The sequence below is a fragment of the Sciurus carolinensis genome, chromosome 13, assembly GCF_902686445.1.
Source record: "Sciurus carolinensis chromosome 13, mSciCar1.2, whole genome shotgun sequence".
Taxonomy (NCBI): Eukaryota; Metazoa; Chordata; class Mammalia; order Rodentia; family Sciuridae; genus Sciurus; species Sciurus carolinensis.
This window is the reverse complement of record NC_062225.1, coordinates 17,110,807-17,128,232: the sequence shown is the minus strand read 5'-3', so window position 1 is coordinate 17,128,232 and position 17,426 is coordinate 17,110,807. Positions and strand designations below refer to the sequence as shown.

Below are 17,426 nucleotides of genomic sequence, written 5' to 3'. Positions count from 1 at the left end.
TTGTTAAATAAAACCACTGTTTGTATAGATTTTTCACAGGAAAGCAGAAGACATTGAAAATGATTCTCTCTCTCCTGAAGAACAAGAAGAATGTAAAAATTATCTGCGTAAGACCAGGGACTACCTAATAAAGATTTTAGATGACAGTGATTCAAATCTTTCAGTGGTCCAGAAAGTAAGTTACAGCTTGTTATCTGTAGTTTAGTAATATTAATAACTGGATAATGGATTTTTTTGCCTTGGTTTATATTTTGGTGATTCCCAAATCACTTTTTTATTGGTGTACAGAAGAGGTGTGTAAGAGTGAGTAAATGCTTAATTCACTTTTCTTTTTTTTAGGTTGGGTTCCGCCCCCACCCCAACTTGGTAATCTAGATATATACTCTTAGGAAAGTAGTTGGGAAATTGAAAAGGTTTTTAAGGTAGACATTTATTAATTTTGTTTTTTTAGAATGTAATCAAAACAAATATTGAAACCTCAGGACTAATTCTTAATAAATTTTGCTTAAATGAGAAATTTCAGAGCATTGCTTCTTATCCTGATCATCTTCTATGGACTCATTTGTTTTCTAGCTGTCAGAAGTTTCAGACTATCAAACTGATAGAGTTCATTTATGTTCAGATTTCCTTCTGAGTATTTTGTCACATACTTTGTGTTGCTGCTTAGATTAGTGCTTACATTGTCTGGTCATTCCAACATATGTATTTCTCTTTCTATTCAAAATCATTTAAGAAAAACCAGTAACTTATTTACTTCATTCATGTGGAAAAACTTGTGAGGTTTATAGTCCTCTACTGTTACATGAAGTAATAGAAATAGTATGGACTTGAGAGTCAGCTGACTTAAGATAATGATACTTTTATATGTATCATTATTTAAAGTATAAAGTACATGTTAAAAAGTGATGAAAATTTAAACAGATTAAGTAGAATCTTTATGTTTGTTTTAGAGATATTAATTTGGTATTTTTGCAAACTAAACCCTTGATTAATGCCCTTTGTTTTTAGTTGCCTGTGCCTCTGGAGTCTGTAAAAGAGATGCTTAACTCAGTAATGCAGGAACTTGAAGATTATAGTGATGGAGGTTCTCTTTATAAAAATGGTTGTTTGCGAAATGCAGAGTCAGAAATAAAACATTCTACGCCGTCTCCCACTAAATATTCTCTATCACCAAGTAAAAGTTACAAGGTAAGTAATTTAATCACTCCATTGGGGAATATGCTGCTTCTGTTCTAACTGTACTAGATGCTGTTTTTTGTTTGTTTTTTAGTATTCTCCTAAAACACCTCCTCGATGGGCAGAAGATCAGAACTCTTTGTTGAAAATGATCTGCCAACAAGTAGAAGCTATTAAGGTAAATCACTTAATTTCTCTAACTATGCTTCTTCTTCCTGTTTTCCTTCCATGACTATTTCCTCACTTTCTAGGGTTGCTCAGAATGTCCTTTACCATACTACTATAGAATCATACTGTATTTTACATATCTTTGTCTTGACCCTTACCATATTTTTGAAATTACTTATGTGTCTGACCCCCTCCATCAATTGTGAGTCCTTAAAAAATCGAGACTGTCCTCTGATATTTGACAAAGGTACCAGAAACAACACTGAAGAAAAGACAACCTTTTTAATAAAAGGTGCTGGGATGATTGGTTATCCATATGTAGAAGAATGAAGGTAGACCCTTATCTCTCACTGCACAAAAATCAACTCAAAATGAATCAAAGACTGTGGAAACTGTGCAACTCCTAGAAGAAAACACAGTCAGTACTCCAGTGTTTAGGCACAGGCAATGACTTTCTCAGTAGGATCCCTAAAGCTTAAGGAAATAATGCCAAGAATTAATAAATGGAACACATCAAATTAAAAAGCTCCTGCACAGCAAAGGAAACAATTAGGAATGTGAAAAGAGAATCTACAGAACGGGTGAAACTCTTTGCTAGCTACTCTTCTGACAAGATTAATATCTGTAATATACAAAGAGCTCAAAAAACTTTATACTGGAAAACCAAATAACCCTATTAATAAATGTGCAAATTGGGGCTGGGGTTGTGGCTCAGTGGTAGAGTGCTTGCCTAGTGTGTGTGAGACACTGGGCTTGATTCTTAGCACCATATATAGATAAATGAATAAAGTAAAGGTCTATCAACATCTAAAAAGTATTTTTAGAAAATAAATGAGCAAATTAATTAAACAGACACTTCTCAAAAAAAGAAATACAAATGGCCAACAAATACATGAAAAAACATTCAGTATCTTTAGCAATTAGGGAAATGTAAATCAAAACTACACTGAGATTTCATCTTACACCAGTCGGTGGCAATCATCAAAAAGAAGGATGTGGAGAAAAAGGAACACTTGTACACTGTCGGTGGGACTATAAATTAATACTGCCAATATGGAAATCAATGTGGAGGAATGGAACTGAGCTATACCACTTCTCATTATTTACCCTGAAGAAATTAAAGTCCTCTTATTACAGTGATAGGTACATACCCAGATCTATAGCATCACAATTCACAGCAGCCAAACTATGGAACCAGCCTAATTGCCCATCAGCAGATGAATGGATAAAGAAAATGTGGTGTATATGTACACACAATGGAGTTTCATTCAGCTGTAAAGAAAAATGAAATTGTGTCATTTGCAGGAAAATGGAGGGAACTAGAGACCATCATATTAAGCTAATAATTAAGTCAAATTCAGGAGGCAAAGGGTCATATGTTTTCTCTCATGTGAAAGCTAGAGAGGGAAAAAGAACAAAGTTGGGGGTGTAGCTCTTAAAAATCAAAGGGAGATCAGTAGAGGAAAGGGACCAAGGGGTGGAAGGTGGGGGGCGGGGGATGCTGGGGAGTGATGTTGACCAAATTATATTGTTAAATTGTGTGCATGTACAAATATGTAACAACAAGTCCTATTAATTTGTCCAACTGTAATGCACCAATAAAAAAATGTGGAAGGAAAAAAGGTAGAGACTGTTGTTGGATGTGGTGATGTATACCTGTGCTACTTAGGAAACGAAGTTAGTAAGATCAGAAGTTCAAAGTCAGCCTGGAGAACTTAGGGAGACCTGTCTCAAGATAAAGGGGCTTTGGGATATATCCATCCCACAATATCCATAAGCAGAGACTGTTTTATCTGAAACATACCCTGATTCCTGGCACAGAGGTTCCTAAATGATTGAATAAAACTACTGAAATAAACTAATCATACTTTTTTCTATGAGTTAATATCTCAAATTGACTGTGAATGAGGTCTATGTCAGCTTTATAGCTAGGAATTGAAAAGTGACCTTTAAGCTTCCAAAAGTCTTTTTATCTTTTTAATAAGTACTTTCATATGAATTTGACTTTATTATGAAAGGAAATCAATTTTATATCACAGTATTCAAAGAGGCTTTAGTTCTTTGAATTGGAATTAGTAGTAGATTTTTTTGCATGCTCATTGGACAAGAAGCTATTACAGACTTTGCCATTACTTAACGATCTTGGACCAGTCCCTTCCTGACTTTAGTCTGTTCAACTTTTCGTCTGAAAAGTGAGAAAATTGTTGAAATCCTGTCCTGTCGCATTTTCCATTTCATTAAGTTTTTAGAGCTATGATTATAGCATGGATTGCAAATTTAAAACTATGAACCAGATACCAGTAGTGACAAGTAAGATTTTCCAGTAGATTCTTCCAGTTTCTTACTCTTGAATGTGCAATTTCTAGAGTAGGTATAGTAGGTGGATAAGTGAGAAAACTTTTAGCTTGAAGTTGAGATAGTTGACTTTCTGGGAAGTTTTTGTTTCTGACACTTCTAGAAGAAGACCATAGACAGACGTGCTAGATTTATTCCTTATCTTGCTTATCGTAACTGGTGTGATTCCTGGGCTAAGAGAGAGAAGTTTGAAACTTATCACCTGTTGTCTGATACGCCGATATAGTTCTTTTTTTTTTTTTGGTTGTTGTTTTTAAAAAAGAAACCATTTCTTGATAAGTGCCCATTTTGTAAGGGGACATTTTGTGGATTTTGGGGTAGATAAGTTGTCATCATTTAGTTGTTTATAAAGTAACAAATTGGATAGCTATATTAGAAAGCAATATAACTGCCCTCTTGTCTAGGTAGTAGAGTGATATTCAAAAACATTTTCTGGAGTAGGTCTGGATCAGATTTCCTGCATATCTTTCTTGCTTTAAGGTATGAGTTATGCTGCCTGTCTTAAAGTGTATTAGCATTAACTCTGAAGTGCAAAACCTAGAACATAAATAGCAAATAACTTCTGAGCAAATACAGTCCTTTTTGGCTGGTGGAGCATTTGAATATCACCTTGAGAATTATTGTTAGTTTATTACATTATATGATGATATGTATCAAGAATTGATTTTCAGTGTTGAGTAGTCCATATAGACCAAAGAATACAGCAGCATGGAAAGGAAACACTGACCAGGATGGTTAGGTTAAAACTACTTGAGGACCATGAATGTCAGAAAAAAGAAGTTAATTGTAGACCTTGTTTATTTTGAGCCAGGAAGTGTCTTGGCTGGGGCTCATCTTTACAAAGATTAATGTAGGCAAGTGTAGAATGAAAATGGACATGAGGTAATTTAGTAAGTTATTCAGTTGTTTAAAGTTAGAGTGAATGAATTAGGTAGGTGGAACTAAGGAGTGAAAGAATGGGAATGGATAAATTTCACCAAATTGAAGATCATGTTCTTGCTATCCAGATTTCATTGAAAAATAGTATCTCTTAAAAGATCATCATTTTTTAAGTTTAAATATTTGTTACGTTCTGGCATTGTTTCCTGTATGATATTTTAAAATATTTAAAATTACTTGCTTTTTTTCTCCCAATAGAAAGAAATGCAGGAGTTGAAACTAAATAGCAGTAACTCAGCGTCTCCTCATCGTTGGCCCACAGAGAATTATGGACCAGACCCAGTGCCTGATGGGTATCAAGGATCACAGACTTTTCATGGGGCTCCACTAACAGGTGAGCTGTCAACTGAATTAATCCCCAGGTTTTGATAAGATTACTCACTCACCCCCTTTTTTCTTTTTTTGTGCATTGCTGGGAATTAAACCGAGGTCCTCGTGCTCTATCTCTGAGCTCTATCCCTAGTCTCCTTTTCATTTAAATAGATAAATTATAAAATCAGCTTGTTTATATGTTTGTTGATATTCATGTCAGTATATGACTACTTACATGTTACTTAAAAATCTGTATTTGATGGTACTGAGAATTTATAACTTCAAGCAAAAATCAAGCTTCATCTGATCTCATGTATATCATGGCTTAAAGAACCCTTGATTGTATATCTCAGATAAGCTGAATCTGAGGTGGGATTATTCCTTAAATTGAAAAATGTTAACCAATATAATTATGCACCAAGAGATGTCTAATTAAGAACATAAACCTCTGGAGAATATTTTGGTGATATAAAGAGAGGCAGAACATTAATACAGAATTTAATTTGAAGTACTATACACAGAAAGAAAAGGAGTTTGAAACTAAACTACATTAGGTTTTTCAGTAGTTCTTTGTCACTTACTAGCTGTGTAAGTTAACCTGTCTGACACCTGGAGATAAAACTCCTCTATAATTAGGAGCATTTGTCTATGTGCAGGTAGGTATGGGAATATCTTTGACATTTATACCATATATTGCAAACACCTGATGAACCAAAATTACTAATAGTGCCTACTGTGATTTGGTTATGTGCAAAAGTGCTTTGCATATATAATTTCATTTTTTAATAGTAACTCAGTGGTAATACCATTATTAATCCCAACTTCATAGTTGAAGAAGTGACTGTGGAAAGATTAGGTAACTTACCCATTAGTATTAATGGATCTGGAATCCAAACTCTAGTTATCTGACTCAAAGCCACTTGCCAGTATGATACATTGCCTCCAGGCAGTTAGAAATTACAATAAAAAATAGATTTGTCTTACTTGAGACAAACTTCCAAAATGCTACAGACTGAGCATCCCATTCTAAATATGTAAATCTTAAAAACTCCAAAATCTGAAACTTTTTTTTACATACCAAGTTAGAAATGGAAATCCTACATCTGACCTTATGTGCAGGTTGCAATCAAAATACTGTTGTGCTAAAAATATTACATAAAATAACGTTCAGTCTATGTATTTAAGGTATATATGAAACATGAGTGAATTTCATGTTTAGACTTGGTCTCCATCCCCAAGACATCCCATTATATATACACAAATATTCTGAAATCTGAAAACACTACTTTCTAATCCCAAGTATTTTAGATAAGGGATACTCAGCTTGTAGTAATGTATACATATATTTTTCCTACTTGCTTTTAACCCAGGAAAAATTTAGAATAAGCAGATTTAGTTTAGATTATTAGTCCATTTGTGTGATGGCTCATAGTAAAAAACGATATTTAAGGCAATCCCATTGTATCCTCTTAGAACAGTGTCTTCTAAAGGCAAGCAAATAATAGAAAATCCTGTGAAGGCAAACTTACTAAGGGTCATAGTGAAAGATAAATATATGAGATATTTAGAGCCCAGACTCTGCTCACTTAAAATCCCTGTGCATTGTCTAGAGCCTTGTATAGTGAGGATAAATAGACTGGTTAACCTTTTCTAGGCCTTTTTTTGGGTTGTGTGCAGTAAGTCATTTGGTACCTTGTGGGTCACAATTAATTCTTTTGTGTGTAGGTATAAAAGGTCTTTTGGTTTTATAAGCATATAAACACAACATTGACATTGTCCTGTTTATTCTTAAAATGACCCTATGAAATATGAAGTAGTACATCCTCATTTTACAGCTGAGGAAAATAAAGACTCAAGTGGCTTATTGACAGGGTCTCAAAGTAATTTCGTGTCATGAAAAGGGAGAGCGCCCAGGTCTCTTAATATCTGTGTGTTCATAGACATTTTTTCCATAACAGAAGTAAAATATACCAAGATGGTTCTTGTCTTTCAAAAATAAGATTAAAAAAGATGAATAAGCTTATTAGGAAATATTCAGAAGTAGTGAACAGTGTAAAATAAACTAAAAACTACCTTCCTATCAGAATCCTATTATCATTTTGGAGAATTTTTTGTTTCTTTACGTAATTTTTTATGACTATGTTACTATGTTGTATATAGATGTGTTTGCCAGCTTTTTAAGTGTTACTTTAAGTTTCAAGCATTTTTAAAAAGTATTATTTGGAAATATTATTCGTGAATATGTGGTATCTCCTCATGTGGAAGTACTGCAGATTCTATTTCTTTGTGTTTCTGGTTTGTGCTGTCACAAATAATGCTTTGGAAACATTCTAGAATTGTTGGCTGTTTTAAAAATTCAGCTTTTCCTCTTACTAAGAGTATCTCATAGTGTCCATCTTTGCTCTCTTGGCTGTTACCAATTTACAGAAACCTTAGTCAGTTTGTAAAAACAAAAATGACATCAGTCTTAAAATTTTTTAAAATTTCATTCTCAACATAATCTTATTTATTTCTTTCCTGAATTGTGTATTCATGTAGTGATTTTTTTTTATTAGATAATTTTTAGTAGATTTATAAGAACTCTTTAATTTGTTTTTCCCACTGAGGTAGTAGTCATTTATAAAGTCCCTGCAGTTAATTTGCAGACTTTTAAAATTCTTGGCACATATTTATTATCTTGTTCTTTTCCTATTTCCTCCTCCTCAAAATAAGTCCAAAATAACTGTCTTCACATTAGTTTTCCAAATTCAGACTTGGGCTTCTGAGTAGCCCTTTGTAGGTCTTCTTCAGTGCTTTTTCAGAATCAATTGCTTGGCACATCTAGAGTCACAATTTCCCATTCTTCTTTCACATATAGGCATAAAGGTGTTTTGCTTGTTTTATTTTCTGATAAAACTGTCAAAACAGATCAAGCACAGGAATGTAGTGCATAATATGAGTGCCTTTTAGTTTGGTTTCCTATAAAACTCAAAAAATAGATGGAGCAAATAGTTTGCATATCAACATGATTGTTTTTATATCTTTATTACTATTTTTTTAAGCCAAGGAACATTTTGTATTACTTGTTGAGATCCTTTTCATGAATTTGTCAGGTGATTTTTGATCTGAACATTCTCAGTAAAAGCTTGAGTTTACAAAATGCAGCCTTGTCATTCTGAAGATTATTGAGGCTCCCTTCAGTATTAATGGTCCTTGAAGCCATCAGATGCATTTTGGTTCCTAAGTCCTTCTTTTAATTATTGTATTTGTAGTATTTCTGCTGTTGCTCCTGCTATACTTTTATGCCCTACTGATTTTTTTTTCCTCTATTCCTTTTTTGATGCCTGTTAAGCACTTGTTCTTGCTAATCAAATCAGTGTTATTTTCTTATTGTTCCTGTCACATCTAGCTTTTTTTTCTTCTTTCTTTCTTTTTCTTTTCTTCCCCTCCCCTCCTCTTCCCTCCCCTCCCCTCCCCTTCCTTTCCTTTCCTTTCCTTTTTTTGGAACTAGGGATTGAACCCAGTAGCACTTTACCACTGAGCTATATCCCAAATCCTTCTTAAATTTTCTTTGTTTATTTGTTTTATTTGTTTTTTGAGAAAGGGCCTCACTCTTACAGTCTTCCTGCTTCAGTCTCCTGAGTTGCTGGGATTACTGGCACAGTGTGACACTGTGCCCTGCTCTAGCAGTCCCCCCCCCCCCCCCAGTTTGTCATTTGATAATCTGTATGGTGTATTTTGATATGTAGAAATTAAAAAACAAAACAAAACTATGTAGTTAATTCTTTCTTTGGTTTCTATTACTTTTGTATTTATAGTTCTTGTTTAGATAGTTGTAACTGTAGTATAGATTTTAACAGTGTTTTCTTTTTTTTTCTTTTTTCTTTTCTTTTTCTTTTTTTTTTTTTTTTTTAGTTGCAACTACTGGCCCTTCAGTATATTATAGTCAGTCACCAGCATATAATTCCCAGTATCTTCTCAGACCAGCAGCTAATGTTACTCCCACAAAGGTAACAAAGGAATAATTTATGTATTTATAACTTTCTTTTTTAATTGTTTAGGCGTCCTTTCAAGAAATTCAAGGAGTAGTTCAGTATTAAAACTTACAATATCCCTCAGAATACTGACATTTTCCATTTATTTCCAGATACAAAGATTATCCTTCTTAGTCATGTTATTTTTGTCACATAACAATAAATGTGAACATTTTAAATATTTTAAAAATGGGAGTGGTGGTGTTGGGTCCTTTATCATTCTGTTTTGACAGAAATAGGACTAGAAATGTCCTTATTCTACCACTGTGTGGTAAGTACTTCTGCACCTGATGTGGTTATATAACTCTTGATTAAGACCCAATATTACAGCAGTAGTTGAATGTGAGGGCTTTGAGGACAGTGGGTTGGGATGCAGTTAGACCCTTGCTCTTCTGCTTATTGTGACCTTGGGCAAGTTTCTTAACCTTTCTACATCATATGCCTCATATGTAAAATGAGGATAAGTTAATATCTTAGTTCATAGGTTTTTGACGATATTAAAATGAGATAAAGTGTTCAGAACAGTGCTCAGTTGGCACATTAATAAATACTCCATAAATATTAGTCTTCATCAATATTGTTGATATCATTTGAGAAATTGTTTAAGAATGAAGAAGATATTCTATTATAGATGTAGATCTTTAGGATGCTTTTGTTAATTTTCATTATGTCAAGTATACATGAAAGTATCTGTAGTAATAGTCTCTTAATGAAGTGCTGTGCATTCTAATGATATCTTCTTCACTTAATTCTCATGTTTGAAGTTGTGAGAAGTGATTTGTATCTAGTTCTGTAGTTTTTTAGATAATCTACAAAATGTTTTTAATTTTTTTTCTTTTAGGGTCCAGTGTATGGCATGAATAGGCTTCCACCCCAGCAGCATATTTATGCCTATTCACAACAGATGCACACACCACCAGTGCAAAGCTCATCTGCTTGTATGTTCTCTCAGGAAATGTATGGTCCTCCATTGCGTTTTGAGTCTCCTGCAACAGGAATTCTGTCGCCCAGGGGTGATGATTACTTTAATTACAATGTTCAGCAGACAAGCACAAATCCCCCTTTACCAGAACCAGGGTACTTCACAAAACCTCCGGTTGCAGCTCATGTTTCAAGATCTGCAGATTCTAAGGTTATAGAATTTGGAAAAACTAATTTTGTTCAACCCATGCCGGGTGAAGGAATACGGCCATCTTTGACAACACCAGCACATACAACGCAGCCAACTCCTTTTAAATTTAACTCAAATTTCAAATCAAATGACGGTGACTTCACATTTTCTTCACCACAGGTTGTGACTCAACCCACTTCTACACCTTATGGTAATAGTGAAAGCCTTTTAGGTCTCCTTACTTCAGATAAACCTTTACAAGGAGATGGCTATAGTGGACCAAAACCAGTTCCTGGTCAAACTATTGGGCCTCGAAATACATTCAGTTTTGGAAGTAAAAATGTTTCAGGAATCTCATTTACAGAAAACATGGGACCAAATCAGCAAAAGAGTTCTGGTTTTCGTCGAAGTGATGAAATGTTTACTTTCCATGGTCCAGGGAAATCTATATTTGGAGCACCTGCTCCAGAACCGACAAATAAGAATCATGAAACAGATGGAGGAAGTGCCCATGGGGATGATGATGATGATGGCCCTCACTTTGAGCCTGTGGTACCACTTCCTGATAAGATTGAAGTAAAAACAGGTGAGGAAGATGAAGAAGAATTCTTTTGCAATCGTGCAAAATTGTTCCGTTTTGATGGAGAATCCAAAGAATGGAAGGAACGTGGGATAGGCAATGTAAAAATACTAAGGCATAAAATGTCTGGTAAAATTCGCCTTCTAATGAGACGAGAACAAGTATTGAAAATCTGTGCAAATCATTACATCAGTCCAGATATGAAACTGACACCAAATGCTGGATCAGACAGATCTTTTGTATGGCATGCCCTTGATTATGCAGATGAGTTGCCAAAACCAGAACAGCTTGCTATTAGATTCAAAACTCCTGAGGAAGCAACACTTTTTAAGTGTAAGTTTGAAGAAGCCCAGAACATTTTAAAAACCTCAGGAACAAATGTAACCAAAGCATCAAATCAGACCATCAGAATTGTGAAAGAACCTGTAAGTCATGAGAATAAGGATATTTGCAAATCTGATGCTGGAAACCTGAATTTTGAATTTCAAGTTGCAAAGAAAGAAGGCTCTTGGTGGCATTGTAACAGCTGCTCATTAAAGAATGTTGCAGCTGCTAAGAAATGTGTATCATGCCAAAATCTAAACCCAAGTAATAATGAAATCATAGGTTCATCATTAGTAGAAACTGGTTCCACTCCTAAAACTGGCCCAGAAAATGCTCAAGATAGATTTTCATTGATGACTCCCAAGAAAGAAGGCCACTGGGACTGCAGTATTTGTTTAGTAAGAAATGAACCTACTGTGTCTCGGTGCATTGCATGTCAGAATACAAAGTCTGCTAACAAAACTGGCTCTTCATTTGTTCATCAAACTTCTTTTAAATTCAGCCAGGGAGAGCTTCCTAAGTCTGTTAACAGTGATTTCAGATCTGTATTTTCTGCAAAGGAAGGACAGTGGGATTGCAGTGTTTGCTTGGTAAGAAATGAAGGAAGCTCTACAAAATGTGTTTCTTGTCAGAATCCAAGAAAACAGAGTCTATCTACTACTACTGTTTCAGAACCTGCCTCTTTTAAGTTTGGTACTTCAGAGATCAGTATAACTCCAAAGAGTGGATTTGAGGACATGATTGCTAAAAAGGAAGGACAGTGGGACTGCAGTTCATGCTCAGTGCGAAATGAAGCAAATACTACAAAATGTATTGCTTGTCAGAATCCAGCTAAGCCTAGTACATCCACTTCTGCTGTTCCAGCTCCTGCTTCTTTCAAGTTTGGTACTTCAGAGATAAGCAAGGCTCCAAAGAGTGGATTTGAGGGAATGTTCACCAAGAAGGATGGACAGTGGGATTGCAGTTTATGCTTAGTACGAAATGAAGCAAGTGCTACCCAATGTATTGCTTGTCAGAATCCAAATAAACAGAATCAGCCTACATCTGCTGTTACAGCACCTGCCTCTTCAGAGGCAAGCAAGGCTCCAAAGAATGGTTTTGAAGCAATGTTTGCCAAAAAGGAAGGACACTGGGATTGTAGTGTTTGCTTTGTACAAAATGAGGGTACTTCTTTAAAATGTGTCACTTGTGATACTGCTAAACCAGCTCACAGACCTGTTGCAGAAGCTCCTTCAGCTTTCACAGTGGGCTCAAAAACGAAGTTAAATGAGTCTTCTGAAAGTCAGATGGGAACAGGATTTAAAAGTAACTTTCCAGAAAAAACTTTTAAATTTGGCATTACAGAGCAAGGATTTAAATTTGGGCATGCTGATCAAGAAACTACACCTTCATTTACATTTCAGGGATCTTCTAATATGGAATTTAAGTCAATAAAAGAAAGATTTAGCTTTTCCATCCCTGTGTCTGCTGATGGGTTTAAATTTGGCATTCAAGAACAGGGAAATCAAGAGAAGAAGAGTGGAAAGCACCTTGAAAATGACACCAGTTCCCAGGCTCAGGATGTTCATAGTCAGAAGAATAGCAGTGGTGTAATTTTTGGTCAAACAAGCAGCACTTTTACCTTTGCAGATCTTGCAAAATCAACTTCAGGAGAAGGATTTCAATTTGGCAAGAAAGACCCTAATTTTAAGGGATTTTCAGGTGCTGGAGAAAAATTATTCTCATCACAAAGTGGCAAAGTGGCTGAAAAAGCCAACACTTCTGCTGATCTTGAGAAAGATGATGATGCCTACAAGACTGAGGACAGTGATGACATCCATTTTGAACCAGTAGTACAGATGCCTGAAAAAGTGGAACTTGTAACAGGAGAAGAAGATGAAAAAGTTCTGTATTCACAGCGAGTGAAATTATTTAGGTTTGATGCTGAGATAAGTCAGTGGAAAGAAAGGGGTTTGGGGAACTTAAAAATTCTCAAAAATGAAGTCAATGGTAAACTAAGAATGCTGATGCGAAGGGAACAAGTATTAAAAGTATGTGCCAATCACTGGATAACAACTACGATGAACCTCAAGCCTCTCTCAGGATCAGATCGAGCATGGATGTGGTTAGCTAGTGATTTCTCTGATGGTGATGCCAAACTGGAACAACTGGCAGCAAAATTTAAAACACCAGAGTTAGCTGAAGAATTCAAGCAGAAATTTGAAGAGTGCCAGCGACTTCTTTTAGATATTCCACTTCAAACTCCCCATAAACTTGTAGATACTGGCAGAGCTGCCAAATTAATACAGAGAGCTGAGGAAATGAAGAGTGGACTGAAAGATTTCAAAACATTTTTGACAAATGATCAAACAAAAGTCCCTGAGGAAGAGAATAAGAGTCCAAGTACAGATGCTACCAGTACTTCAGACACAACAGTCAAACCAAATCCTGAAAACACTGGACCCACTTTAGAGTGGGATAACTATGACTTAAGGGAGGATGCTTTGGATGATAGTGTAAGCAGTAGCTCAGTACATGCTTCTCCATTGGCAAGCAGCCCTGTGAGGAAAAACCTTTTCCGCTTTGGTGAATCAACAACAGGATTTAACTTTAGTTTTAAATCTGCATTGAGCCCGTCTAAGTCTCCTGCCAAGTTGAATCAAAGTGGGACCTCAGTTGGCACTGATGAAGAATCTGATGTTACTCAAGAAGAAGAGAGAGATGGACAGTACTTTGAACCTGTTGTACCTTTACCTGATCTCATTCAAGTATCCAGTGGTGAGGAAAATGAACAAGTTGTTTTTAGTCACAGAGCAAAACTCTATAGATATGATAAAGATGTTGGTCAGTGGAAAGAAAGGGGCATTGGTGATATAAAGATCTTACAGAATTATGATAATAAGCAAGTTCGCATAGTGATGAGAAGAGACCAGGTATTAAAGCTTTGTGCCAATCACAGAATAACTCCAGACATGACTTTACAAAATATGAAAGGGACAGAAAGAGTATGGGTGTGGACTGCTTGTGATTTTGCAGATGGAGAAAGAAAAGTAGAACATTTAGCTGTCCGTTTTAAACTACAGGATGTTGCAGATTCCTTTAAGAAAATTTTTGATGAAGCAAAAACAGCCCAAGAAAAAGGTTCTTTGATAACACCTCATGTTTCTCGTTCAGGCACTCCTAGAGAGTCACCATGTGGCAAAATTGCTGTAGCTGTATTGGAAGAAACCACAAGAGAAAGGACAGATTTAATACAGGGTGATGATGTAGCAGATGCAAAATCAGAAGTTGCAGAAGTATCTAGCACATCTGAAACAACAACAAAAGCTGTGGTTTCTCCTCCGAAGTTTGTATTTGGTTCAGAGTCTGTGAAAAGCATTTTTAGTAGTGAAAAATCAAAACCATTTGCATTTGGCAACAGTTCAGCCACTGGGTCTTTGTTTGGATTTAGTTTTAATGCACCTTTGAAAAACCACAATAGTGAAACCAGTACAGTAGTCCAGAGTGGATCTGAAAGAAAAGTAGAACCTAACAAATGTGAACTGTCTCAGAACCCTGATATCAAACAATCTTCAAATGGCAAAGTCAAAAATCTTCTTACTTCCTTTCCAAAGGAAGAGTCTTCAACTAATTATACATTTAAAACGCCAGAAAAGGGTAAGTACTTAGTCTGTAAAGTTAAACACAACTTGTTTTTGTTTGTGTGTTTGGTTTTAATGTTCATCTTGATGCAAACTCTTTGTAGGACACTGATGTTCTAGTAAAAGTTGGGTCATAAACATTGCTTTGCGAACACCCAGAGCATATTTGATCAGACTTTTTTCTCCCTAAATGAATTCACCCGTGAGTATTCAAACAATAACAGATTGTCACTTATTTAAGAAATATTAATAACTGGAAGATAAACGTATCATGTGAGGGCAGAGCAGAAAAAATAAAGTATAAAGACTCAAAAATTTAAATCATGAGCATTAACTTGAGTATTTTTTTAGTGTTCATTCTTGAGTGTATTATTGTCACTACTCAAAGCTCATGATATTGAGATGTTCACACATTATGTTAGTCTGACTGCCATTTATTAAATGAGCAAAGAATAAAAGTACTGGAATAAGTAAATAAGAAGAAAAACCAGATTGGAATAAATTGAAGGACTCTGGCTTTTTATATTTTAAAATCATACTCATTTTGTATTCCAAAATGTTGAAAATTTAAAAAACTTTTATTTTCTAGGATTTAATTTTAGCTTATTTAAGTCTAATCCAATGGCCTTTTGGACCAGCACCCCTTCCTCACAGACTGAGAGCAAAGGTATAGAGCTAGCATTCTCAGTATGAGGTGGCTAGCAGCTGGTAATCCTTAGCGAAGTAACTGTGGCTGTATGAAATTAAGTACTTAACACTACAATGTGCATGTTTCAGAATGCCATTTTAAGCAAAATACCTTTTGACTGGTAATATAATACCTTTAAATGCTGTTTTTAAAAATGTACCTGAGTGCTATATGTGTTGCCATTATTGCACATTGGTTTTGGTTTTTTGTTTTGTTTTGCTTTGCTGCTTTCTACTTTATTGCTTTGTTATTTTCAGCTCTGCTTATGTTTTTATCTAACCCTTATCTTCAGCCGCTAATGTCTGCCAATATTCAAATGTGATGGCAGCAGCATGTATTCAGTCTTTTAAGAATTTCTTTTTGTATGTGGTTTGGGAAAGTAGCATATTTAATTATTTTTGACAGCCACCATTCTATAGCCTGTGGTTTATATGTGTAGCACAGATCATTTGCAGAAGTAACTGTTGCTATTATAGTAGAACAGGAAGGAAGAATCTGTTAAAAGACCTTCAGAAGCAAGGTCAGGTAAATGAGTACTCACCATTACTGTCTAGTAACACATCTTAAGCACCTAAAACTACAGTGATAGAGTGAAAGTCCTTGATTATTGGAGCCCTCAATTTTTTTTTTTAAGTTTTAACATTAAACTTCACTTGTGTGTTAAAAGTGAAATTTATTATAATACAGTTAGTTCAAGTGTCATGATTAAAAATGCCAGTTAAAATTACAAAGTATCTAAATAATTTTCCCAATGTAAATATTGCAAACAACAACTTTAACAATTCTATATGTACACAGAATATTGAGAACATAAAATCATGCATAGGGTCAAAAACAACATTGCATATTATTCTTTTAGATATCACTTTTCTCTTCTGGTCCCAACATCACACCAACACATGAAGGGTGTGCTGATTACTAAGATCACAGCCCATATATTACAGTTTGGAACATTTCACAAACACTAAATAGAGTCTGAACTCCTCCTAAACATAAGGTCAGATGAGACACCCCCCCCCCCCCCCACAAATGAGCAGGACACCCAGAGGGGGTAAGTGATCCATCTAAGGGGAAGACAAGGAAGCTAGGTATAACGTTTACTCCTCTCCAACAAAGTTTCTCAAATTCTAGTGTGAATATGATTCACCTGGGATCTCATCAGAATGCACTGGGTCTGAGTAGCGGTGAAGGAACTTCAGATTCTGCATTTCTAATAAGCTCCTAGGAGATGCTGATACTTTTGGTCTATGGACCACATTCCAAGAAGCAAGGGTCTACAACACAGAGAGAGCTGTTTTTCTGGACCATAAGAGACCTACTTCAGTGTTTTCACCTACCTAAGCACACCTCCACACAAAGGTTTAGATGCCCTGCACAAGTGAGCAGCTGTCTAAAAGACTGTGTTAAAAACACTTTGAGAGCATAATTCAACTTCAGTAAAAGCAGCAGTCCATTATTTAGGAATAAAACTAATATTTTACTTAGAAAGTCTTCCTTAAAATCATCATGATATAAAGGTATAAAAAACCAGCATATTAAAAATCCCATAGTAAAATGCCACATGTACACGCATATACATAGAGTACAAATCTTAAGGAATACAATGCTCTCTATCAAAATAAAGTGCTACCACTGCTCCAAGATAAAATCATCTCCTCCTCCAAATACAAGGAAAAAACCTTGAATTGTAAGAAAAATGACAGCATTGCCTGCCAGCACAAGGCCACAGGCTTCCCATTTGATCACAGCCACACGTGCAAGAATAACAGGAAATTGAAAGGCAGAAACAACAATCCCAGTAGTGAAGAAACACGCGAGTTCCCAACAGGCACTACTGGTTGCGTCAGAGTCATATGTGACTCTTGGCGATGAAATGAGGAATGGGGGAGATGGCGTGGAAAATCAGGATGAACAAGGGCCAGTAAGCACCATAATCCTCCAAGGCACTTCCCGGCATAAGAAAAGGATGAACAAGGGCCAGTAAGTACCATAATCCTCCAAGGCACATCCCAGCCCAGAAGCCCCAGTGAAGGATAATGCCACAAGAGCTTTAACCACTGCCATGTCTCCCGAGCTAGGGCCGCAGCTGCTTCCGGCTTCGGAGCCCTCATTTTTGAAGTGACCAATTATTGCTAGCCAA

General features: G+C 35.7%; 1 protein-coding gene across 3 annotated transcripts in view; it reads left to right on the top strand.

Annotated features, from left to right (window-relative positions):
• Positions 1-17,426, top strand: part of LOC124962933 (E3 SUMO-protein ligase RanBP2) — a 64,263-nt gene that overhangs the window by 30,105 nt on the left and 16,732 nt on the right. For 2 of the 3 annotated variants that reach the window (XM_047522169.1, XM_047522168.1), the window contains exons 15-21: positions 29-175; positions 1,009-1,188; positions 1,271-1,354; positions 4,837-4,972; positions 8,845-8,939; positions 9,805-14,614; positions 15,188-15,265. In XM_047522169.1, coding sequence (XP_047378125.1) covers positions 29-175; positions 1,009-1,188; positions 1,271-1,354; positions 4,837-4,972; positions 8,845-8,939; positions 9,805-14,614; positions 15,188-15,265 — 5,530 coding nt within the window. The remainder of the gene's footprint in view (positions 1-28; positions 176-1,008; positions 1,189-1,270; positions 1,355-4,836; positions 4,973-8,844; positions 8,940-9,804; positions 14,615-15,187; positions 15,266-17,426) is intronic. The other variant, XM_047522170.1, reaches the window with a different exon arrangement.